The sequence below is a fragment of the Agrilus planipennis genome, unplaced genomic scaffold, assembly GCF_000699045.2.
Source record: "Agrilus planipennis isolate EAB-ADULT unplaced genomic scaffold, Apla_2.0 scaffold297, whole genome shotgun sequence".
Lineage (NCBI taxonomy): Eukaryota > Metazoa > Arthropoda > Insecta > Coleoptera > Buprestidae > Agrilus > Agrilus planipennis.
The window spans coordinates 127,794-154,850 of record NW_020442429.1 but is presented as its reverse complement, the minus strand read 5'-3'; the positions used below and the strand labels follow the sequence as shown (position 1 = coordinate 154,850).

The window sequence follows — 27,057 nt, the reverse complement described above, 5'->3', positions numbered from 1 at the left end:
TATATATATTCATTTTTTACGATTTTTACTCTAATATCTTCTTAATAATTCTTTTCGTTCAATTAAGTCTTTATCTCTACATTCTATATATTCGTTGGAAAGGCTGATGGTTTCGAATGAATGAGACCATTTATTTATTGGTTGGGTAGACCCATAGGTAATACATGACTGTAGACTGTATAAACAGATAATCTGAGAATAAGAAATATAGGCAGTCTGTGTTGGTTTCGCCCCGTGAGCGAACGAAGTGTGTGTATCGAGAATGATACAGAAATATAATTAAAAATAGCATGCATTCGCCCCTGGTGCACTGTTGCCCGGCCAAAATAGCCGTGGTTCCTTCGAGTGGGGTTACTCGCAATTAGGGGTGTTGCGGGCTACTCGAATGACATGATTCTGGTGGCGAGGGTAGCTTCATGTAAGTGCCCCACACCCGGTCATTGAGATGCTAGTCCCTAAAGGAGGCTGGGCGTGTAGGGAAGCCTTACTTATTTTAGGGTGACTCTAGCTAGTTGTCGAAGAATAGAAATACGTATAAACAAAACTGGTAATATATTGGATACTTGTACAATATTATGGTCCAACTTAGCTAGGGGGGAAGGCAACCCCCGGTGAGTACATTAATGTTTATTTATTGGTTGTCAGTAACTGTTAGTTTATTTTGGGTCTACCGGAGTATCTGTTTGACCATCCTAAATGCAGTCAGGATCTGTTGGGGAAAAGAATCCATGTTATTAGGTGAGACGAATTACACCTGATCACTACTATTTATTGTTTTCTTATGTATTATGTATTTAACAACGCCCTGTAAAAATTATCTAGTTAACACTTGTAACATAGAAATGATCTAAAACGGCGGATAGAGGTAGCATTGACAGACAATGACAAAAAAGAAAAACATGTTGACAAGACACGTTCTGAAACATGAAGTACTAGTTATAGATTGATATGTTAGAAGCAGAAACAGGAATAATAAGTAGCAGTAGAGGAAGGCCCATAGCAGATTACTGTTCTTAAACAGTTAGAGATTGTAGGATGTTCTAATTTTGCGTCCTTTATCAGTCTCCAGACTAACGACATTGTCACAAACTTCCTAATTGCTGAATTGATTAAATTTACATTATGCACATTTAATAGTTAAATTCGGTAATAGAACATCTACCTATGTTTGCTGCTCTCCGTTTAAATGCAAGTTTGTCCGGAAGTGTGTCCAGGTTTTTCGTCTGGTGCGATCAATCTTCATGAAATATAACTGACCTTCTGTCGTCATAACTCTGCATAGATCCGGAATTTATTGCAGGACGAGGTTGAAGTTGGAGCAATAATAGCCGGCATGTCCGCTTTTACGGATTAACCTTGATGTTTTCAAACGGATTACACCGTCTCGTTTCTCATCATACGTCGACAGTTTTAAACGTTTTCATATTTTGAGCGCAGCAACCGTATTTTTAAGGGCGTTTTTATTGACGCAAATTTCATTTTTACTGCCTAAAAAACATTAGTTTCATACTTCTCAGAACTTTCCGCAATCATTTCGCGAAATACTCTCTGCATTCTCAACAAAAGAAACAAAAACATTTGAAACAATTGCTATAAGGAAAATCAATTAATGAATTTGAAGTTTTGTTGTCGTAGTATCTTGTAGTCTATTGGGATCCGTCAAATGGGAGGAGCCTAAAAACATGGCGCCGATTAGGGAAAATTTATCGTAGTTCCTATAGTGTACCGTGCAATTTCCAAGTTTTTAAATTACCATAAAATGATAAGTATTGACACAATATGTGATTGGGCTGACACAAAGCCTCGGAAAGGAATTTTCGTTGAAGGTGAGCGTGTTTTTAATGCCAATCACATTATAAAATTCGGAAATAACAAATCCGGAAGCTAGCCTTCAAATTCCGTCAAGTTTACTGCCTACTTTTTACAAACTTCGGATTTAAAAAGTGATTCACGTTATATAATAGGTGAGGTGATTCTGGGTGATTTAAGCAATATCATATCAATGACTTGCACCTGCAAAGTCGATTTAAGAGAACGTTGCAAACACATTATTGCAACTTTGTTGTATTGCAGCAGGTAGGTTCTTAACCTCAAAATACTTATATCGTATCATCAGAATTGTGTTAAATCAGTTACTTACACAGGAATAAATAATTTCTCACTTTATAATTTTTGTATAATTCTAGTTTTAAATATTAAGGTTATGGCTGATGGTAAATATACTTGCTGAAATATAATGATGTACATTAAAATGACGTGAACAAATTTTTATTCGAGAATTCACTTCTTTGATACCTACTGCTATCATTCAAGCTTCTATTAGTTTATTCTCTAATTTTCTGAATATATTTTTTACATATATAAAACGGTTATTTTTTATTGGAAAGTAATTAATGTAGGTGAAGAGTGAAGATCTATGTCTGAAGTGCTATTGCAGCTTTTCACTGAACATATTAACTTTTATTTGATTTAACTTTAGAAGAAAACTTCGTCGACTCCATCATCAAAAAAATTTTTACTTTTTTAACGTGTTTTATTATTTTAATAAACAATTTTACGATTTGCGTGCACAGTTCCTATGTAAATTTTTCCCTCATTCGAGTTATAAATTTTACCACCAGATGGTGTATGCCTATTTGACGGATCCCAATACAATTCTTATCAAAAACAGCATATTACATGTTAGTTAAATTATTGAATTTGAATGTTATTTTAGATGCATTGCATTTAATTTTATCATTATTCTACTCTACTACACTCTTAATTCGTAGTAGCGAAAGTAAAATTCTTGGGATAACTTTTGAAGTCGAACTTCTGAGATCGACGCATTCCTATCTCCCTCAAGTTCTAATTTTAAAGTTGGATTTAAACGTGGCACATCAAAGACGTAAAACGTACCGATTTGGCCTTTGTTGTTCGCCGCGCCTTTTGACGATCAGTTTTGCAAGAAAGTTCATTTATTCTCTTTGAAAAATTCATCTCCAAAAAAGAGCGTTTTCACTGAGAAATTCATAGGAATATCTTCATACAAAAGTGGCGCCTTTTGTGTATGAATAATCCGATTTTTTTTTATACACAATTTAATAAAGATATGAGCCAGAGAAATAAAAGTATTCAAAAAGTGAATAGCGTATAAAGAAAATTATAATATTTGTTTAAAACAATAATGCATTCCTTTGATATTAGCTAGAAATTAAAATTAACGCAGTGGATATAGCAATGCAGTAGCAAGATCAGAAAACACCATCTAGCCTGAATATAATAATTCCAAATACATTTTCACACGTTGTATACCTGCGCCAAAGAAATTGCAGTATAGAAACTCCAACTTTCAGTCAGGCTCAATGGTCTAGGGGTATGATTCTCGCTTTGGGTGCGAGAGGTCCCGGGTTCAAATCCCGGTTGAGCCCGCTCTTTTTTACGTTTGTAACAAGTAGTTTTTGGTTAATTAAAGAATTTAATCAATAGAGATAATAAGGGACACATTTTATATTTATGACCTGAAGTATGTTCTTTTATAGTATCAATATCTGCATAATGCATATCTGCAAAATTAACGTCAAATAATTTATTTTTTATTTACATTCACGTTACAAATTTATTTATTATATTTTGCTAATTAATTATTTTAAAGTCATAAGATGGTAAACGCATTTGTCTTTTAAATTAATTATTAAATTACAAACGCTAAATGCACTATAGAAAGTACAAAAAATACTCAACTTACTAATCGGGCGCAAATGGTAAATTTTTCTTAAAAAAAAATGCTTAATGTACAGCTAAATATATTGGTACAGATTTTGTATTACATAAACATAGAAAGGCATCAGAAGTGCACAAAAAAGGCTGTGGGCTCGTCCGGGATTTGAACCCGGGACCTCTCGCACCCTAAGCGAAAATCATACCCCTAGACCAACGAGCCAGTTGAAAAAAGTTGCTACTAATCTAGCTTATATGCTGACTTTCATTATAATGGTCTACATACGAGGGTTATTCAAGAAGGTTTGGGATAAAGTGCACTAATCGTATGATTCACACACACATATTTTTTGAATCATAATTTATTTATCTGATACCAATTTTAAACAAGGATTTGATTATCTTCTGAGAGTACACGTGATGAAACGTCTTAATTATAAATATTTTTTTTTTAAATAAAAATGAAAATGCAATTTTAAATGTGGTAATCTTATAGAAACTTTTTAATTAAACTGTAATATACCTACACATTTCCGTTTAACTAAAACCAGCGGGTTATATCTTAGTTGTGTGACCCAGTTAATGTGCAATCTGGGACCGTTTGAGTCTATAAAATTGGCCTCGTAAAGCAGGTCCCGGCACTCTCTGAATTGCTGCATGCTCCTAGCAGATGTTTCCAGCTTATAAAAGTGATTGTACTTTGTATAGCCACATGTGTATGATGAAGGAATGTACCTGTGCATTTATGCATAGTATTTGTATGTATATGCATCGCTCACTATTACGATCACGACAGCATTCACTTTATTATGCAACATAATAACGAAGTTGCATGCCTAGCACACCAATTGCAATACGTTGACAAAACTGTGTACAGGGTGTCGCACGTAACATAAGAAGACCAGACAATATCACATACATGAAAATTTGTAGATTGTTCATTCAGTCCAACATAGTCCAAAATAGTGATGTAATGGAAGTGTCTTAACGGAAGCAGAAACGGAAACGGAAGTCAATAGTATATTTTTGCGGAAGCGGAAACGGATGCGGAAGTGTAACTATTTTCGGTAATTCTCTAGTGTTGATTGTGCGCCCATTTGGTAAATTACTTATATTGTATTTGGCACTTTCGTTTTTAATATTCTAATGAGCTTCCGTTTTTCAAAAGCGGAACAAGAAGTGAAAAAATATGCGGAACTTCTGCAATTGCGGAAGCAGAGATCTTTGCAACACTAGTTCAAAACTAATACCGCTGGACAAGCCGCAATTTACAATTAATGAACTTTTATAACTTGCGCCGTCTATTAATCAACCAACCTGTGTGATTTCTACTCCTACGTGTAACCTTCTTGGGACAAATATTTTAGTTCTAGACCCTGTATACATATAATTCTGTACTTAGTCACGGTTTGTTCCGCCGTATCAATCACGCTCGAAAATGTAATAAGGTGTATAATAATAAATCGGGCAGGCGGGCGTCTTGGCGAAATTCTGCATATACATGTGATGCACTACAGATAAAAGGCACAGGCTATTAAGTTGATGCTCCACAGCAGTTTATTATTAAATACTGGCGTATTAGCTGGAGTAGATACGCAAATGGGTTCGCTGTGGTGTTTAATAAATATTCACCATATTTCATTCTACGTTTTGGGGATTTTGTATTTTCGAAATGAGTTACAATGAAAACGAAGAAAGTAAAAAATTGTAATTGAGCATTTACTAGATGCTTCATCTGTATTTGTTTGAATCTAATAAGGCCCGATGTCTACCAAGTCGATAAACCTGAGTAAATCGAATAGTAATATCTAATGTCACAATGCGAGTTGATACGAGTTAAACGATCCATACCGGTGACACAATCGGCTTACGAAGGTTGCGACAACACGCTGGAAGCACGGTAAGGTCCGGATCGGATTGGATACTCCGTCAGCCATGCTCTTATTTTTTTTTCTCTAATAACGGATGTACCATAGGCATGAGTGAAAACTTTCTGTTAACATTCGATACATGGACTTGAAACTGTCGTTCATAAGTAAGTGCACCTTTGCCCGGATTACTGCCAAGATGCACCCAAGACATACAATTTCTGCGTTGTCGACATTGTGACTAATTGTGATCGACTAATATCGTTTCAGTGAACGAACAACTTAGGATCCGATACGGATCAGTCATCTTCGATTACCCTCCCAATCGGATTCGTGGATAACCAACCTAACTAATACATCTAATGTACTTATCTATACGACGTATTAAATCTGAAAAAAGTGGCTTAATTCTAAAATGCCTAATTTAACAGAAAGGTTTTGAATACATATAGTATACAAGTTAAAAATTAATGAACTTTATAAAATTAAAATTACCCTCTTGTAAGATAAGATAGGGTGTGGCGTACGTATATCCTACAATGATTTTGTTAATTTCCGATAAACAAATTTAAATTTACATGAAGATTCTCCATCATAGCGCTTATAATGGATTACGTAATTTAGTCCATTGTAAAGAATAGTTAAACTTATTGAATAAATGATAAGAGCGGAATCGTTTAACAATTGATGGTACCTATGTTAAAACACGAGTCAAGATTCCATCGTACTCAATCCCTGTTTGTCGAAGGAAGTGAACAAGCTTATAAACATTTAAACGTGGAGAGACAGACGATCTATTCAAAGCGAAACGCTGCAAGAAGTAAAAGCCGCGTTTTTATTCCGGAAGTTAGAAACGGGAACGCTTTCAGTAAAAAAGAGGTTGCCACACAATGGCGTGTCTTACCGTAACATTCCTGTTGGATTGAATGTAGCTTCTGCAGATCCTCCGGCGACAGAATATCTGGCGCCGACCATGCAGAAAGTGGCAGAATGGGGCCTTTGAAAACACGCTCTCTTACGGGCAGACCTGTGTATATAGAAAGAGAAAAACTGTTAAAGAAAACCAATTTTCACAAAAGGTGCCTTCTGTGTTCCTTCTTAACTTTTAAATGTTCTCCCGCTGGTCCTACATTTACATATGCTGAATTAAGAATATTAATTTTTTTTAATTCACTGTTTTACCTACATACTTAACAAGCTAAGGCTAAATTGTATTTTCCTTTAAGTTTTCTTCAACGTATATGAGTACGTGTCTTCAGGAAGTGAAAGTAAAACTTCTTATGAGCAAAGTACTGTATGAGAAGCGACAGTAATCTGTTGAAGACTCCAGATGTAGAGGTATCTCTTTGGATCTCATCAGCACGCCATAGAGAGTTCCGACAGACCGACTAACTAGCGTTTATCGAATAAATGCAGATGGTGTTAGGAAAACCATATTAAATAACTATGATTGGACATTTTCAAATCATTTTCGATATTTTACAAGATTTAACTATAGATAATGAACCATCGTTATTAGGATAAGGGGTAAGCGCGGTTTATTTAGCTAGAAATATAAGGATTGGTCAAAACATGCGTTAATAAAGTGTTGCCATATGACATATCATATTATGACATTTTGGTCGATCTCTCACTAGATTATTATCCAGACAATTCCTCAATAAATGGCTTGGCAGAGGAAGTGTCTGGAAATTTTTCTTGTTCAAATATTTCGTTCTTCATCATTTATTTATCATTTAACCCACCCTTGAAGATGCCATGCCACCAATGAAGAACTACGCAACATTTGAAACGGAATGGTCCAAAAAATAACTTACAACCCATGTTTGTCTAATATACACGTGAATCATAACTATTGGGCTATACAGTAAGTACAGGTTATTTTGGTCAAAATATGATGATTTGTTCAAAGATGCCTTCATACAATGTTTTTGTGGAAGATAGATCTTATTTATGAAAAGTGTGGTTTGAGTTTCGATGATCTCTCATTACATCTAAGAATAACAATATGGTTTATGCAAGACGGAGCACCACCCCATTACTCAGTAGGGGTTAGAAATCATATTAATCAGACGTTTCCTCAACAGTGGATTTCATTACTTCATGACCATTCCTGTTTTCACATTGATACCACGTTTCAATCGCAGCGCCTCACAATATTTTCCTTTTTAGAGTACTATTTTAAAGAGTGTTTAATCTCCTTTATTCAAATCGCGATTTTACATTTTCTAAACACTTCCTCGATCCTTAGTTCATAATTTTTACAATTCAAAGATGTACCAACATTTTCACAACGACTTGTATCTACTTCGCCGCGAATGCAGGATTATGTAAAGCAGCATGAAGATTACCTCTCTGTAGCGGCTTTATTTACACTTGCAAAAGGTGTAAAAGGTTAGGAGTTCCAGAGGTTGAGAATAACAGACGCGGGGACTCTTATTTGGGAAACTCTGGTTAGCTGCCTCGAGCTGGAGAATAGCCAGAGATAAACCGATACTACTACACATAACTAGTTGTACGTAGTACTAGTTAGCACAGGCGTCAGACAACTCGGTTGTTGAAGTTGTTTGAGGGTTTAAGCAAATATGTATGCAGGCAGATACAAAGAGAAGCAGAGACGAAGGAAGACAGAGATCATCGTGACCAGGTGGAAATGTTTCCCATACATGTTTACATTAAAACTCTCGTTGTATAAGAGGAAATTCATGTTAAGACAACATATATCTTGCCCTTTTGGCATAACGGCTTGTAACCCAGGATTAAATGTAATTAACGGGAAGTTTTGGTAAATTGTACATAATCATTATATTAAAAATAACTAGAAATAATATTCAGTTTTGTAATCAAGGCAATAATGAGGTTAAAAGCCATTTATTTGCTTAAAACGTTTCGCCCAGGTTGTGAGGCTCTTCAAGGCTAGTTTCTATTTTTAAATATACAATAGAAAATCAACACAAATTACTGTTCGTTTCAAGAAGTTGGAAATATGTCCCTTCCCTTTATTACGATTCGCCGTAGCATAATTCCAAATTCAATTTCATATTTGTCTGCGGAGCTCATTTTTCCACCGATCATCGAGCGAGAACTAGACAAAAGTGTACAGTACCATTTGCAAAATTATTTAAATTGCCTCGTTGAAATTTAAGAATCTGCTTTATTTAAAAGCATATTTAGCCAAAAATAATAACAAGTGAATTAACTTAACGCTCTACACACCTATAAAACTTTTTCTTTGTTTTCTATTGTTAATTTATATACATTTTTGTTTTAAGAAATTGCTAAACATTTTCGTCTAGTACTGTACAGTTCCCACCGAGAGCTCTGCTCGTTTAAGCTTTTTCCAACTATTTCTGTCTTGTTCACGCCTAGTGTGTATTCATTCTATCTTCGCGCAGATTTCTTCAAGGTCACAATTCAAACAAATTGAAATGAGCTGTAATAAACTCGTTGTATAATATGAATATATATTTAAATATATGTTATAAACTAGTCTTGAAAAGTACAAACAATCTTGGTGACATGTTGATTAATTAATTGTAGTTTTTAAATGAATATACAACTTGACGTTAAAACTGAATAGAAAATAGGAGAAGACTAATTAACAGTAGAAGTAATTTTGTCTATTATTATAACTTCAATAATAAAGTGAGCTTTTGGGCGGAATTATAACCAGATGAGATAGTCAATATTAATTAGGCTAATATCATAAGGTTACGGAAGGAAAAGACAACACGAACGAAGTAGGTACCTGCTTATATTGCCTGACATTGTAAATCTAAGTTTGGAAGGGTGATTATGCCTCATATACGTAGACACGGTAATTAAAAAGTTTGATGGAAAAGCAGAAATCTTTCTAAAGCCGATTTTCTTCTAATTCGGACATAACTGATTGCATTTAGTATATTCGAGTTAAGGAAGTACGTATAAATAGCCTAAATTTATAAATTATATACGCACACTTTATAAAAAAGAAGTTAAGAACTACGCATTATAGGTGCCTAAGCCTAATGCTTTTTTTTTTCCTGTGATTGTACATTATATCAGGAATGTGTGTAAGAAGAAACACGAAGAAAGACGTTGAAAGCTTTTAAACGTATTTATGATACTCCAGATTGAAAAATGTGTCTCCTTAAATGGGGGAATTTCCCCAAATCTTTAATGCTAGTAGAGCAAAACCGTGTTGTAAACGTGTTACTTACGTATTATTCGCAGATTTTATTTGTACATAAATTGTGCTATTAAGATCGTAACTGTGTCAAGTTATAGTGGATCTAACATTAAAAGTATTTGATTATTTATTACAAATACCAGTATATATGTTAATAATTGTTAGTTTCTACAATTGCTCTAAATAAAACGAAAAGTATAGAGATGATAACAACGATAAACATCTGCATAATAATGTACATTATAAAACACTACTTGAAAAAGTTACTTTCTAGCGAAACAGTTGACATGATTTTTAATATGCGAGGTCTATTCAAAAAGTATCGCGAATTTTGTGTTTCGATGCCGTCTTTATCTCCTCAATCGTAGCATAGCGTCGTCCTTTCATGGGCCTCTTTAGTTTCGGGAACAAGAAAAAGACACAGGGGGCCAGATCTGGGGAATACGGTAGCTGCGACATTATTAGTGTTGTTTTTGACCAAAAATTCGTTCATAAGCAACGATGTGTGAGCAGGGGCGTTATCATAGTATCATCTTCCACAAATTCAGGCGTTTCTGGTGGATTTACTAGTGCAAATGGCGCATAACTTGTAGATAATATTGCTTATTAACCTTTCTACCCTGTGGCAAGAATTCATGATGCACCACGCCCGAGCAATCGATGAAAACTGAAAGCAAAACCTTCACATTCGACCTTACTTGGCGCATTTTTTTCGGTCTTGACTCATACGGAAGCTTCCATTGGGATGATTGAGCTTTGGTTTCCACGTCATAACCATAAACCCATGATTCGTCACCAGTTATGACGTTCTGGAGCAAATTTGGATCGTCACGGACAGTGTCCAACAGTTCCTTAGCAACGTTAATGCGATCCTGTTTTTGGTCGAAATTGAGCAATTTTGGTACGAGTTTCGAGGCGACCCGTCTCATGCCCAAATCATTGCGAGAAATCGAATGGCAGGAGTCAATCGATATGTTTAAGTCCTCAGCAACTTCTCTAACGACGATTTGACGATATATTGAATACTATTTTCTAATTCCAATACTATTTTTTTCACTTCATCAATGTTTTCGTCTGTTGATGACGTGCTCGGGCGTCCGGCACGCTCTTCGTTGTTCACATCATCTTGGCCCTCTCAGAACATTTTGCACTATCGATAAACGTTGCTTCGGTACAAGGTAGCTTCACCATATGCCACAGTCAACATTCGGAATGCGACCGCGCACTTAATTTTGTTTTTCACACAAAATTTGATACAGATTCTTTGATCCATTTATTGGAATAGGCAAAAATCGAAGACGAGCCAAAACACGTGCAAGCAAAGCAGCTATCAAAAACTAAATGAACAATCATCATGGCCGAACTTGTCGGTATAAGTGAGAGACTCGAGTAGCAACATAACGCCACAAAAAAAATTGAAAATCGAATATACATAATCCGTGGAAATTCAAAATTCGCGATACTTTTTTAACAGACCTCCTACGTATTTGTGAAGAATATACAAGTGTACAGTTATGCTTATTAAAAAAAATAGGAAATGAAGTTTTATCGGTAAATGTAAATGTCATAAACTCAAGTACACATAATATACAAATGCCTCTTTTTTATGCCCTTAATGCAAAATTTAAGAACTGAAGTATGTTAAGCTTATTTTCTGGAAAAACGTAGAGAAGTTCTGACATGTAAGAAGAATGAGGATGAAAACGGTGACAGCAGACTTATTTCATAAACGACAAAGCCGATAAGTAAACGTAGGAGATAAAAGTCGTAAAATGCAAATGTTCTCTCAGCTTCCTGTATGGTTATCTTCAGCGATCATTCCCCTTGAAGAGACGAAAAAAAGATCTTTGAAAAGGTTAAAAGAACGATTACCAAAAAAATAAGGGTATGTTGTAGATACTTATATATATATATATAAAAAAAAGATAAATAAGGAACAGTATTATGAATGAATGTCTACCTACGCATATTATTGTTATTATCATTCAAGCAGCATCATTTATCACTTTGGCTATTAGCATAAGAAACAGTAGGTACATCAATCAAAACTGAAGAAAGAACAATTCAACGAATTCAGCAAAAATCTATTGATTAAGGAGAGTGACACCATATAAAAATAACAAAGAAATTTTCATGAAAACATTTACGTATATTTAAAAAGGTCCTTGCCTAATTTCAAGGTCAGTAGAAGATTCATTAACATGCTTTCTTAGGAAAACGTGATGGGATAGAGAGAATTTGAAAATTGGATAATATATTTATTTATTTACAAGGATAACTGTAAATTTCTCAGCGAACTCCTTACAATTTAGTATTATTATTTTAAGTTTCTTTCTTCATCCGAAGAAGGCAGAGTGTGGATAAATAATTATTGTAATGACTAATGTCAATAAGTGGAGTTACAATTCGTTACGTTTTTAATTGTACGAAACGAAATCTTGTTGTTGCTTGCACTTTTCTTTAAACAATTGAAAAAAACAACCTTTCCCCATAGTATTTGAGAAATGCAGGGTGTTTTTTAAATAAGTAGCAAGCTTGCAGGAAAAAGAAGAAAATTAACTAAAGTATAGTGGTCCGAAAATTCATCGTTTTCGAGAAAACGTACTTGAAAGTAAATTCAAAGTTCAGTCTGACTCTGGGATCACGCATAAGAATACAACATTACAACGCCGCATCCATCATCTGCAGAATATTTGACGAATATTTCTTTTAATACAATATCGAGGTTTGGTAACGCGGTTTTGGTCTGGTTAGCTCCTTACCGACGTTACGTACGATAAAGAAGTTCGTTTCAAAAATATTGAGAGATCATGACCTATCAAAATACCATTTATCAATTAAGATCATTATCTTTGATCATAACGTGTCATGGCTGGATTATTGTGCATGATTATCAAATTGATACATCACCAAATTAGGATTACAACTTTGATGTCTACTTAATTGCAAAGCTAATACACATAGACGTATAATGAACCTCATTAAGCTTGTTGAGCTTACAGATTACGAAACATCTTAGCAACCGATATCGTCCTGTCAGTGAGGGCTCATGCTGTCCGAACAACTGCTGCTACCATGCTCCACGAAAGCCGTGCAATATACATGTTTGTAATATTAGTTACCAAGTACAGGTATTTCATCATCATTATCATAAGGTCATCAGTCCTAAGACTGGTTGGTCTAGAACATCCCATATCCTTAACTGTTTGCGAACAGTAATCTAATCTAATTCTACTTCTACTCCTTTTAACTCCTTTTTCTGCCTCTAATATGTCCCTGCCTAGATGTTCATGCCTGAGAAGGTGTCCTACGAACTTATCCCGCCTATTTTTTATTGACTTCCGTAGAGTTCCCCGTTCTCCTATTCTTTCTAATACCTCTTACCTCTGCGTGATACCACCAGGGCCGGACTGGTTCTTGAATGTATTTCAAATGTGATTTTCTCGAAAACGGTGGACTTTTAACCCACCAAAACATTTACTTAATTAACTTTCTTGTTTTATAGTGCTGTATCACTTCCTGNTGTGCATGATTATCAAATTGATACATCACCAAATTAGGATTACAACTTTGATGTCTACTTAATTGCAAAGCTAATACACATAGACGTATAATGAACCTCATTAAGCTTGTTGAGCTTACAGATTACGAAACATCTTAGCAACCGATATCGTCCTGTCAGTTGGGGCTCATGCTGTCCGAACAGCTGCTGCTACCGTGCTTCATACGCAAATCACGAAAGCCGTGCAATATACATATTTGTAATATTAGTTACCAGGTATTTCATCATCATCATCATCATCATCATCAGGTAGTCAGTCCTAAGACTGGCTGGACATGCACCTCCCCTATATCCTATCCTGAGCTAATCTTCCCATTTCCCTAAAACTAGAACATCGCATATCCTTAACTGTTTGCGAACAGTAATCTAATCTAAATCTACCTCTACTCCTCTTAACTCCTTATTCTGCCTCTAATATGTTTCTGCCTAGACGTTCATGCCTGAGAAGGTGTCCTACGAACTTATCTCGCCTATTTTTTATCGACTTCCGTGGAGTTCCCCGTTCTCCTGTTCTTCCTAATACCTCTTACCTCTGCGTGATACCACCAGGGCCGGACTGGTTCTTGAATGTATTTCAAATGTGATTTTCTCGAAAACGGTGGACTTTTAACCCACCAAAACATTTACTTAATTAACTTTCTTGTTTTATAGTGCTGTATCACTTCCTGCAAGTGTGCTACTTATTTCAGAAACAGCATGTATTGGGATGTGACATGTGGGCGCGGCCTAATGAAGATGGCTGTCCATACATTGCATCAGTATTATAGAAAGCATTGTATATTGTGATTTTTAATTTTTCTTATGATAAATTTAAAAACAAATAAATTTAACAACACATAGGAGTTATAAAGTGAGGTTAAGTATAGAAATACAACATTTTCGATTATTACTTACCCGGAAAAAAGTAGTCATCTTTTTTAAAATGAAGTGAGCAAACTCTTGTATGTATATGAACTGACATTTTTAATTTTTAAAGCTCTTTTCCAAACTTTAATTTGATCGATTTTCTCAAGATTACCAAATACATTTGTGATAGTTACGACCCGTTGCACCCGTAGGAAAATCGACTTGTACAACTTTTTACAGCACAAACGGTTCTGCACTTTGATTTTGCACGAAATGGAAATTTCGCTAGTTCCATATTATATAAAATATTAATAATCACAATTTGCAAAATAACACAGTACACAATAGCTGTTTATTACGATGCAATGCTTGGGCAGTTAAAATTTCTGCCACCAGGTGCCGTATCGTTTTATGTCAAATCCCAATATAAGAAGCACGTAAATCAAGTTAGGAAATTAGAAAATTTTGTTCAAATTATTATTTTATCCTGGCTCAGGATTGGACCATCCCCTTACACATGTGCCACCATTATACACAAGTAATTCCTAATATAACAGATGAATGTCGTATCTCATTCAAACGATTTTCCAGATTATATTTTCTGACATTTTATGACATATAATTCGTCATCAATAAGTCCGCGTGTTGAGACGAAGCGCGCAGACAGAGAGATCTGATATGCCAGCTAAATTTTCGTTAGGGAAGTCCATTAAGGCAGGCAATAAATCACGACAACATAATTGTCAGAACAATCGTTAGACGAACGCCCCCGAAACGGTTCCAATTATTGCGCTATTTTGTGTAATTCCCGGAGAAACACCGACCACGAGACCACGGTCCGGATTCATTAATCAATTACCGCCATAATCGGATAATTGCGTCCCTTTGAAAGGTACACCACGTACTACATTATCATTCAAGCAGCATCATTTATCACTTTGGCTATTAGCATAAGAAACAGTAGGTACATCAATCAAAACTGAAGAAAGAACAATTCAACGAATTCAGCAAAAATCTATTGATTAAGGAGAGTGACACCATATAAAAATAACAAAGAAATTTTCATGAAAACATTTACGTATATTTAAAAAGGTCCTTGCCTAATTTCAAGGTCAGTAGAAGATTCATTAACATGCTTTCTTAGGAAAACGTGATGGGATAGAGAGAATTTGAAAATTGGATAATATATTTATTTATTTACAAGGNTCGAGGAAAAAATGAAAAATTAGTTGAAAATCTCGTTTTTACTTGATAATACAATGATAATATTTATAATTGTCTGAAATAAATGCAATTTTAAAGTTTTAATTATTATTTAAACATATTAAAAAGTTTTACGCTCATTATTAATAAAGATTGAGACTAAATATTTTTTTGTTTCGAAGTTGAAATCAAGGCATATTCACTGCCAAGTCAGTTAAAAATTTTTCATATTATTCGTTATTTCTTATTTTATTCAAAGTTTTTTCTAATTTTATGTACTCTTGTCAACGATTGTACCTTCCAAACATCCTTAAGATCATGCTATACAGCGCGTGGTTAACTTACTGACTTCGAGCTTCTTAGCCATAAAGCGTTGTGTTGGTGGATTCACTTCTTCTATCGAATTGTCCAACTTTTTTAAGTAGTTCGACGAGGAAATCACATTTAAAGTACATTCAAGGATCAGTCCGGCTCTGGTGGTATCACGCAGGGAAACACTATATTTCAACAACGCATTGGCTAAGGTGCTAAAAGAAAAGTTCTAACTGTGGTGGTACCAGCGAATGATGAGGATACCGTGGATAGAGAAGGTTAGAAATGAAGAGGTATTAGAAAGAATAGGACAATAGAGGACTCTATAGAAGTCAATAACAACAATAGGTGAGATAGGTTGGTAAGACGCCTTTTCAGGCATAAAGGTCTACTTAGAGACATATTACAGGCAGAAACGGGAGTTAGGATGGGTAAAGATATACCTAGATTACTGTTCGCAACTAGTTAAGGATGTAGGTTGCTTCAGGTTTAGGAAAATGTGGAGATTAGCTCAAGATAGGAAAGACTGGAGGTGGGTGTCCAACCAGTCTTAGGACTAACGACCTTATGATGATAAATTAATAAAATTTGAAAAATTCAGTTGTATGCCACGTCCAAAAAATCGACCTGACATTTTTATATAAGTTCCGAGACCCTCATTTTAGTTAGCAATCCCAAAAAGTTTTTTAAATTGTTTTCACTCAATTAATTTTACAGAGGGCATCTTTTTGGTCGACAAACACTCGCAAACCTGTACATTTTTTGCTTTATGCTTTACTCCATTTTTGAAATATGTATTCGTACTTCATGCGACAGACATTACGTCGTATTTTTACATCTGGCCGTTTCCTTAATGCCCAACGAAAAAGTAAAAGTGGCATTCGTTTTACGACCAAGAATAGCTGCTGACTGGGTCAAGAAATTTCAATATTATTATTTATTCTCCCCCCGTGAGGACGTTATTTTTAAGAGGCAGTTTCGAGCAATCGCCCATAAATTGTCCAAATGGGCCATTCTTACGTGAACTGGTACGAGTGTGGTGACTCATACATTAAGTAATCGTTACGAACGCGTAAAGGAAAGTTTATTGCTAATAAAACGAAGAAACTCTAAGAATTTGTTATTAAATCATATCAACTTCAAATAGAGATTAATAAAAGTAAGACTTGTCATTAGCGTTAGCAAATTGGACACCGTAAATTTTAGATGGTAGTAGTTCTAACCCTACTTTTTGCAACTTATCGTTTAAATTAGAGTGTGGTCTCATAATTGCCCAGATTTTGAAGTATCTTATTCTAATTTGGCTTGTTCGGTTTTGAGACTAGGATTTGTTTGCGATGTGTCAAATTGAGTCAGATCCAAGTTCATCATTAAAAAATAAAAATGATTACTTTCTTTTTTGTTCCTTTTTTGGATTCTCCATACAGTAGTGTTTTCAAAAAGGAGAATTGTCGTACATCATTAAAATAATGCTATGTCCATTTACGTTAAGGTCATANGAAGTAATCGAAGCTGTAAATGGTTATTTTGAGGAGCTTGACGAATCAGTCTATAGAGATGGCATTAATAGACTGGAACACCGCTATGAGAAATGTATCAGCCTTGGAGGAGATTATGTTGAGAAATAAAAAAAAAAAATTTTTAAAAACCTTGTTTTTCTTGGTCAGGCCGGAAACTTATCAATCCACCCTCGTATGTTTCTGCCTAGACGTTCATGCCTGAGAAGGTGTCCTACGAACTTATCTCGCCTATTTTTTATTGCTTCCGTAGAGTTCCCTGTTCTCCTATTCCTTCTAATACCTCATAACTCTGCATGATATCACCAGGGCCGGACTGGTTCTTGGAAGTACTTCAAATGTGATTTTCTCGAAAACGGTGGACTTTTAACCCACCAAAACATTTACTTAATTAACTTTCTTGTTTTATAGTGCTGTATCACTTCCTGCAAGTGTGCTACTTATTTCAGAAGCAGCATGTATATAAGAAGCACGTAAATCAAATTAGGAAATTAGAAAATTTTGTACAAATTATTATTTTATCCTGACTCAGGACTGAACCATCCCCTTACACATGTGCCACCATTATACACAAGTAATTCCTAATATAACAGATGAATGTCGTATCTCATTCAAACGATTTTCCAGATTATATTTTCTGACATTTTATGACATATAATTCGTCATCAATAAGTCCGCGTGTTGAGACGAAGCGCGCAGACAGAGAGATCTGATATGCCAGCTAAATTTTCGTTAGGGAAGTCCATTAAGGCAGGCAATAAATCACGACAACATAATTGTCAGAACAATCGTTAGACGAACGCCCCCGAAACGGTTCCAATTATTGCGCTATTTTGTGTAATTCCCGGAGAAACACCGACCACGAGACCACGGTCCGGATTCATTAATCAATTACCGCCATAATCGGATAATTGCGTCCCTTTGAAAGGTACACCACGTACTACTACTCAGTTACTTAACAATATTATTGCTACAACTGTCCAACCGGAAGTTTTAATGTATTGTACATATATACTGTAATACAAAGGAATCGGCCGATGACGATGTTCATTTTACATACTCATAAAAACTATCGAATTCTCTGCAGAGTGCGACGCGACGTCCAAAGTTCCTGTTAAGGATGTTTGGGAGGTATGCTAAAATGCTACGAGACAAATGAAAATTTGGAAGAACGTTCCTCATTCAATTCTAAAACTCCTGTAAAAATTACAAATCAATTCACTAAACCGTTAAAAAGTTATTGAAATTTTAAAAAATTGTAATTTTACACGTCATTTTATGGAGATTCGTTAACCGAACAGATTAAATTCATTTTTATTAACAGAAAAAAAGCTACCAGAAATTTCAAACTTTTATAATAAGTAACTTGAACTCTGGAGAATCACTTTAGCGTAAGGTTATTCAAATTCACTAAATGGTTATCGAGGAAAAAATGAAAAATTAGCTGAAAATCTCGTTTTTACTTGATAATATAATGATAATATTTATAATTGTCTGAAATAAATGCAATTTTAAAGTTTTAATTATTATTTAAACATATTAAAAAGTTTTACGCTCATTATTAATAAAGATTGAGACTAAATATTTTTTTGTTTCGAAGTTGAAATCAAGGCATATTCACTGCCAAGTCAGTTAAAAATTTTTCATATTATTCGTTATTTCTTATTTTATTCAAAGTTTTTTCTAATTTTATGTACTCTTGTCAACGATTGTACCTTCCAAACATCCTTAAGATCATGCTATACAGCGCGTGGTTAACTTACTGACTTCGAGCTTCTTAGCCATAAAGCGTTGTGTTGGTGGATTCACTTCTTCTATCGAATTGTCCAACTTTTTTAAGTAGTTCGACGAGGAAATCACATTTAAAGTACATTCAAGGATCAGTCCGGCTCTGGTGGTATCACGCAGGGAAACACTATATTTCAACAACGCATTGGCTAAGGTGCTAAAAGAAAAGTTCTAACTGTGGTGGTACCAGCGAATGATGAGGATACCGTGGATAGAGAAGGTTAGAAATGAAGAGGTATTAGAAAGAATAGGACAATAGAGGACTCTATAGAAGTCAATAACAACAATAGGTGAGATAGGTTGGTAAGACGCCTTTTCAGGCATAAAGGTCTACTTAGAGACATATTACAGGCAGAAACGGGAGTTAGGATGGGTAAAGATATACCTAGATTACTGTTCGCAACTAGTTAAGGATGTAGGTTGCTTCAGGTTTAGGAAAATGTGGAGATTAGCTCAAGATAGGAAAGACTGGAGGTGGGTGTCCAACCAGTCTTAGGACTAACGACCTTATGATGATAAATTAATAAAATTTGAAAAATTCAGTTGTATGCCACGTCCAAAAAATCGACCTGACATTTTTATATAAGTTCCGAGACCCTCATTTTAGTTAGCAATCCCAAAAAGTTTTTTAAATTGTTTTCACTCAATTAATTTTACAGAGGGCATCTTTTTGGTCGACAAACACTCGCAAACCTGTACATTTTTTGCTTCATGCTTCACTCCATTTTTGAAATATGTATTCGTACTTCATGCGACAGACATTACGTCGTATTTTTACATCTGGCCGTTTCCTTAATGCCCAACGAAAAAGTAAAAGTGGCATTCGTTTTACGACCAAGAATAGCTGCTGACTGGGTCAAGAAATTTCAATATTATTATTTATTCTCCCCCCGTGAGGACGTTATTTTTAAGAGGCAGTTTCGAGCAATCGCCCATAAATTGTCCAAATGGGCCATTCTTACGTGAACTGGTACGAGTGTGGTGACTCATACATTAAGTAATCGTTACGAACGCGTAAAGGAAAGTTTATTGCTAATAAAACGAAGAAACTCTAAGAATTTGTTATTAAATCATATCAACTTCAAATAGAGATTAATAAAAGTAAGACTTGTCATTAGCGTTAGCAAATTGGACACCGTAAATTTTAGATGGTAGTAGTTCTAACCCTACTTTTTGCAACTTATCGTTTAAATTAGAGTGTGGTCTCATAATTGCCCAGATTTTGAAGTATCTTATTCTAATTTGGCTTGTTCGGTTTTGAGACTAGGATTTGTTTGCGATGTGTCAAATTGAGTCAGATCCAAGTTCATCATTAAAAAATAAAAATGATTACTTTCTTTTTTGTTCCTTTTTTGGATTCTCCATACAGTAGTGTTTTCAAAAAGGAGAATTGTCGTACATCATTAAAATAATGCTATGTCCATTTACGTTAAGGTCATATAATAATTTAATATCCTGAAACTGTGTTAGGGTTCGTTAGTTTTGGTAGAAGACGCACCTCCACTCCTTCCTACCCTGAGCTAATCTTCGCATTTCCCTAAAACTAGAACATCCCACATCCTTAAGTATTTGTGACGACCTTATGATGATAATGATACCATACTTTTGTGTCAATACCTCCTCTATTTTCTAAAAACTAACTCTAATTCGTTCTTGCTAGATACTAATACTGCTATATCATTTGCAAATTTAGATATGTTAATCTTCTGCATCTTTATATCTTACCCTAAACCTGTTCTGTTTCTAATAGTGTTAATGGCATCTTCAATAAACAAATTAAAAAGTGGCTGTGACGATGAACATCCCTGTCTAACTCCCTTCCTGATATTTACTTCACTATATATCACTATTCAATCCCTAAATTTCATGTCATCACAATCATAGAAAGTGAAGATAGCTTTTATTTGCTTTGGTTGGGAAATGGACATTTTTGAAAAAAATTCACTATAACAATCACATTTGTAAATGTTTTGTAAACATAACATGCTCGACCTAAGCCACTCCATCATTTACATATTTTGGTGGGTTAATGGCTTTCCCCGAATCGTTTTGTTTTGAGCTCTCGCCTTATGTGTTTATGTTAATACCACACGCTATAACTCAATTTATTCTAAAGCAAGAAAATCGTTTTGAACGAAAAAATAATGAAAACGCAATATCGTTTGTATTCTTCGTGTTTTCACGAAAGCAGCGTGTCGATTTCGGTAAAATCATTTTCTTAAATGTTATCTACCTCTAGCCGATTGCATTTTATTTCTAATTTTAAAAAAAAATTAGGTCGCGGCATGACTTGATTACAATCACGGCATCAGAAATCAATTAATTTGGATAGAACGAACACAAACATTTCAATCCGGCTTGTGATCCCTGTTGATTGGTCAAAAGAAAAACAAAAAAAAATTCAATAGGTAATCTATGCGATATATTTTTAGGTCATGACACATCAGTGGTGGCTCGCGAATTCAAAAATAGGCGAAGAGCTGCTGCAAAAGAATTGAGAAATACAAAGTTTAGAATTATATTCTCCATTTCTTCTCTTAGTCTGGATATGACTAAGCAAAGAATCTACACACTTATGGGTTTGAAGGTTTATATTTGTAGGATTTGAATTATTATAATATAGACAGTTGCTTGCACAGGTGCAAGAGCGATACCAGTTAGGTGGTGGTAGATCGATAATTTATTTTTACCTATGCGTGCATGTTGGGGTACGTGAGAGACCACCGGAGTAGAGAGAGTAGATCAAGGTACGAAGACGTTGCTGTAAGACGGTACATTTTATTTAGACGGAGCATTTTTGCCAAATCAAAGACGAAAGACGTATTTTTGGCTATTAACTAAGACGTGTACAATGTACACTGTACATTTGAAGAATCGATACATTGTAAATAAGTTGTTCCTGATATTTAGTTCTGTTATTCGTTTTGATGTTTGATGTTCGTTGTTCTTTTTCTTCATTATTAATATTATTATATATTTATCAAATCACCCGGAGCCTTATTAAACAACCCCTACACACAAGAAAAAGCCTACATATTAGTTTGTGTGATGAACCAACACCGACGATTCGCCTCTATTTAGGAAGTTTTATCAAGGTAGGTTCTTTAGTTCTTTAAGTGCTTATCTAACTTAAGAACCTATCTTGATAAAGCCTCCCAAAAGGAGGTGCAACGTCGGAGTTGGTTCCTTATACAAATTAATATAAACTTTTAACCCTTAAGTGCTTAGATTCTTTGCTTAGGTTCAGCCTTCGAATATATCTGAGGATATGTGCCAGAAAATGCGCCAAAAAAACATGAATATTTCGAAAAAAATAACTTTTGGGTGTTTCATTCCTACCAGCCACTAATACTGGTGGGCGGGCAGTCCCTCCGGACTACACCGGAAGGTAGGGCGGAAGGCCCTCTTCAGCCTGCTTTCAGGAATCGTGGGAATGGGTGGGTGGTGGTTCGGGTGAGAAAGATGAGACGGACAAAATGAAGACAGAAGAAAATGAAAGATTATCTCTGGAATATTACTGCCTCAGCATTTGCCTAAGTGATCCAACGAAACCACAGAAAAACATGGACCAAGGCAGACGGATTCGGAATCCAACCGGCGTCCTCCCGACTGCTAAGCAATGGTCTAAACCTCTAGGCAATGCCGCTCGGTATATTTCGATTTAAGAGCAGGTATAAGTATCCCCAAAACTAATGCTCGTATTAGTACACGTACCTAAAGAGATCTCTTCCCTCTTAGGACCCGGATGGGGGGATTTAGAAGAAAACAACCCGCTCGCGCTGGCAGAGGAAAACTACTACAGAGGCTTACAATTTTATTTGCATTCGCTATTTTTAATGATTTAAACAGATTTAAGAACAGACCAATAACAACACGTTCCCGGTGGTATTAAGTTCGCAGTTGAATTGATCTTGCATTTCAATATTTAATAACCCAACCCTATGCAGTTGAACTTTGACATTTCTCAGTGGCTGCTTGGAAAATCTACACTGGTAATAATACATATAATTACTATTTAAAATGTTTAAAAGCGGGGAAAAACCGGAAACAGAAGGCGCAATTAATTTCAAGTAGTTACAGCTAAAATTCCAAGTTTCGTTTAATTCGTTTTATTCTCTATCATCTCTTGCCGATTGTTTTCTGTTTTGTTTTATCGAAGCACTAATCGTGCACTCTGTCAGTAATTAAATTTTGTCAATAGACCAATTTATGCACGGCGTGTGGTTTGGGCTTTCTTTCCGTTGTCTAAGGGACAAAAGAATCGAGAATCGTTTCTTGAAGAAAATAAGCTTCCTTGCATTTCTATTGTCTAGAGTAGCCTTAGTTGGAAATTAATGAAAAGATATAAGCTTATGGTGCAACGCAAAACAGAATAATAATACCCCTTTCATAAACAATTGTTTTCGGTTCTATGACAATATTTTTCAATCGCATTTTTACCGTTTGTATAAAATAGTTGATCCTTGAGTTCCGCTTTGTTCGAAAATTTATTGCATTATTTTACTACTAAATAAAATTTTTATTTCTCTCTATTTATCTTTTAACCTTTAAAAATTTAATGAATTTTATATACAAGGTTGCCCAAAACAAATGTAGTAGACTTCACTATTGATTAAACTCACAATTTAAAAACAAGTTGTGTGATATCGTGAGACATACGGTACGAACAAGATTTCTTGGGTTACTCAATAAAAATTGAATCCTAACTAGCGAATGTGTTTGTTTGTTTGCTACTCTTTCACGCTACTCAACCGATCATCTTGAAATTTTGTACACACACTGTCAGGTATACACAAAAGGACATAGGGCCCTCTTATTTAGAAACAAAATACTGGTCCCGACGGATAGAACAATTAGTTTTATGTGGTCGTCGATGATTTTTGCCATGCATTTAGGACATCGACGCGAGCGAAGCCGCGGGTAAAACCTTACATGAAATTTTGTACACACACTGTCATGGATACACAAAAGGACATAGGGCCCTCTTATTTAGAAACAAAATACTGGTCCCGACGGATAGAACAATTAGTTTTATGTGGTCGTCGATGATCTTTGCCATGCATTTAGGACATCGACGCGAGCGAAGCCGCGGGTAAAACCTTACATGAAATTTTGTCTCACACTGTCAGGGGTACACAAAAGGACATAGGGTATCTCTTATACAGAAACAAAATACTGGTCCCGACGGATAGAACAATTAGTTTTATGTGGTCGTCGATGACCATTGCCATGCATTTAGGAGATCGACGCGAGCGAAACCGCGGGTAAAACCTTACATGAAATTTTGTACATACACTGTCAGGGGTACACAAAAAAAATATAGATTCATAGTTCTTGCTGACGGTATTCTTTTAATTTCGAAGGGGGAGGGGGGCTAACTCAGTAGATACGCGCCTGATAATAGATGTACAAAAAGAAACAATAATGAATGAATAAAATAAAGTTCTTTTTCATCACTATAGGTAATTTGATAGAATTTCACCGCAAGATTACTTTACCAAATCGGGTGGCAATCTACCTCTTTCAGCACATTTGGGAAATGATTATTCATTTAGTTGTAAATTATCAGTTCTTTTTCAACCAAACCGATCCTAAATATTCATTAAGTTAATTTGCGGATACTCAAAAAAATAGAGGCACTTTTGGGCCTCGGACCACATGACTCGCTCACTCAATGCGTTGAGGTCATTCTGTTGATCACATTCGATTAGCCCTAATAGGCGGTAATGGTTGGTTTATGGGGAAAAAAGACCCTAATGGCGATTAAGAGTTGATAATTTTATAAATGGCTTCGGTCAGCTGCAGTATTCACTTTATCATTTCTTTTAACTGGGAACGTTTTCCCGGACACATTTTATCTATCTTTAATTCGGAACCTGACAAGATAACTTTTTAGACACAGTCGGCCGGCCGGCGGCACGGCGTCTATATTTAACGGAAGTCATCAATCTTTCATAGAAAACGTTTGCTTAAATGGTAAAATTAGATCATGCGACAGTCGACAACAAAAGGAAAATTTCCGGAAAATTAAAACCAAGAAAAACGGAAAATTTTTCCGGGGAACAAAGAATAATGTCTTCTGAATGATACGATGAAATATTTAATGGTATTTCTCGTTAACTTTTTACATTATTGTGGACCAAATCATGCTGAATTCTCAAAGGACATTTGTCCAAGAACATGATATACTTAACACTTCCATTATCCCTAAAAAGGGAAGAATTTCTATTTATTACTCTCATAAAAAGCGCGCAGATACATAGGATTCGCAGATTTAAAAAAAGATTTTGACAATGTTAAATTGGACATGATGCTAAATATTCTTAAAATCGTAGATAAAAGGCTGGAAAAAATACTTTCATAATAAGTAAATACGATCTCCTAGCTGAGAGATGTGCGAAAATATCAAATTTTCGGTAGGGGTATAATTAAAATATTACAATTAAAAAACATGCTCTCCCATGTATTCAAACTGCAAACGTATCCACAAGATTGCCTTGTTGAAAGATTTACCGTCTTATGTTCAGACCATAGACTTCTCATTAATTTCCCTGTAATCGATAAGTAAAGAACTATTTTCATTTTTTTTTTTTAAATTTTATGATCAGAGGCCGATCCAACGCGACATGAGCCTTGATGAAGCTCTTGTAATTAAGGAGCTGGACCATAGGTTCAACCATAATGGGGGGAGGGGTTTTAAAATGAAACTAGACTAAGACAAGTCCCTTAAGGAGGGCATCTTTGTAGTGAAGACTTTACAATAGTATATACAGGATCGATGGAAGGTAATTCGAGGATAGGAATTGTATTGAGTAGGAAAGCTGGGCATCCAGGATGTCAGATAAAATCAGGAAGGAAAGAGTAGTAGAGCTATTAACCAGAGGATAGCGCAGGGTCTAGTCACCTTCAATAAAAAGAAGTCACTCGAGTATGCTCGCGAACGATTCATTTAGAAACTGAAAAAAGATGGTTAAAGATGTAAGTCTGGAGCGCGGCCCTGTACGGGTGCGAAACATGGACGGGAGGCGCGGCGGAAAAGAAAACGCATTTGACATTTCCTTAAAACTAGAACATCATAATCATCATAAGGTCGTCAGTCCTAAGACTGGTTGGACACGTACCTCCACTCTTTCCTATCCTGAGCCAAGCCTCGCATTTCCCTAAAACTAGAACAACCCTTATACTTAATTATTTGTCTTCCTCAATTTCGTTTAACTCCAATTTTCGCTTCTAATACTTCTCTAACTAGTCCTACATACCTGAGAAGGTGACCTAGCAACCTATCTCGCCTATTTCTTGTTGACTTCCATAGCGCCCTCTGTTCTCCTATTCTTTCTAGTACCTCCTCATTTCTAACCTTCTCTATCCTCATCATTCGCCTCCAACATCACATTTTGAACGCTTCTAACCTTTTATAGAAGGAAGTGAAAATGTGTTACATTTATACTCATTGGTGATGGAATTTACAATATTGGCTACGTATTATTGAAACTTGCATTGTGCAGACTTATTTAACTTTCTTGATGCGAATTTTGTTAATGGAAATGTGCATAAAGTTTCCCTGTTATTTAAGCTGCTACAGAGTTCCTTTTGTAATTTTAACTTTGCGTTCTGCAGTTGACATTCTAAATTGAAATTCTAGAACATGGAATTCTACACTAATTTCCTCTCGTTCTGGGTCATTAGTAAAGCAATACCAATCAAAATTCCTGCGCTCTGTAATCATTACCGTTTCTAATCTTGTAGCCGCACCATTTAGAATCTATTATTGTTTCAATGATTTAAACAAATTGTAATTTTCGCAAAATATTTCACTTTAGGTAAAGGCTTTCTTGGCCAGTAGGCGACCTCATGCTGACCTACATGGGTTGTAAAGGTCGCAACACCAACCGACGGCGGCTTCTAGGTCCGAGCTAGTGCAACATCCATTTGATTTCACGTTATATCGGATTGTTCGGAAAGTCATTTCGTTTTTTCCCGACAGAGGATTTAATTGTATTCTTTTGCACCCAACTTCACATTTAAGCCGTATAATTTTTATATGCTTTGAGAGCTCATATAGCAAGGCTTGTGTGTGAAAAATTCCAATTAATT

At 35.4% G+C, this 27,057-nt stretch overlaps 1 protein-coding gene and 2 non-coding genes across 3 annotated transcripts in view; 1 reads left to right on the top strand and 2 right to left on the bottom strand.

Moving 5' to 3' along the window:
- LOC112906325 (membrane-bound alkaline phosphatase-like) overlaps positions 1 to 27,057 on the bottom strand; it is a 39,074-nt gene that overhangs the window by 2,957 nt on the left and 9,060 nt on the right. Inside the window, exon 4 of the mRNA XM_025980253.1 lies at positions 18,939 to 19,120. Coding sequence (XP_025836038.1) covers positions 18,939 to 19,120 — 182 coding nt within the window. The remainder of the gene's footprint in view (positions 1 to 18,938; positions 19,121 to 27,057) is intronic.
- On the top strand, positions 3,339 to 3,410 carry Trnap-ugg. Its single transcript has one exon. It is a non-coding gene; the product is annotated as a tRNA-Pro (tRNA).
- Trnap-agg lies at positions 3,851 to 3,922 on the bottom strand. Its single transcript has one exon. It is a non-coding gene; the product is annotated as a tRNA-Pro (tRNA).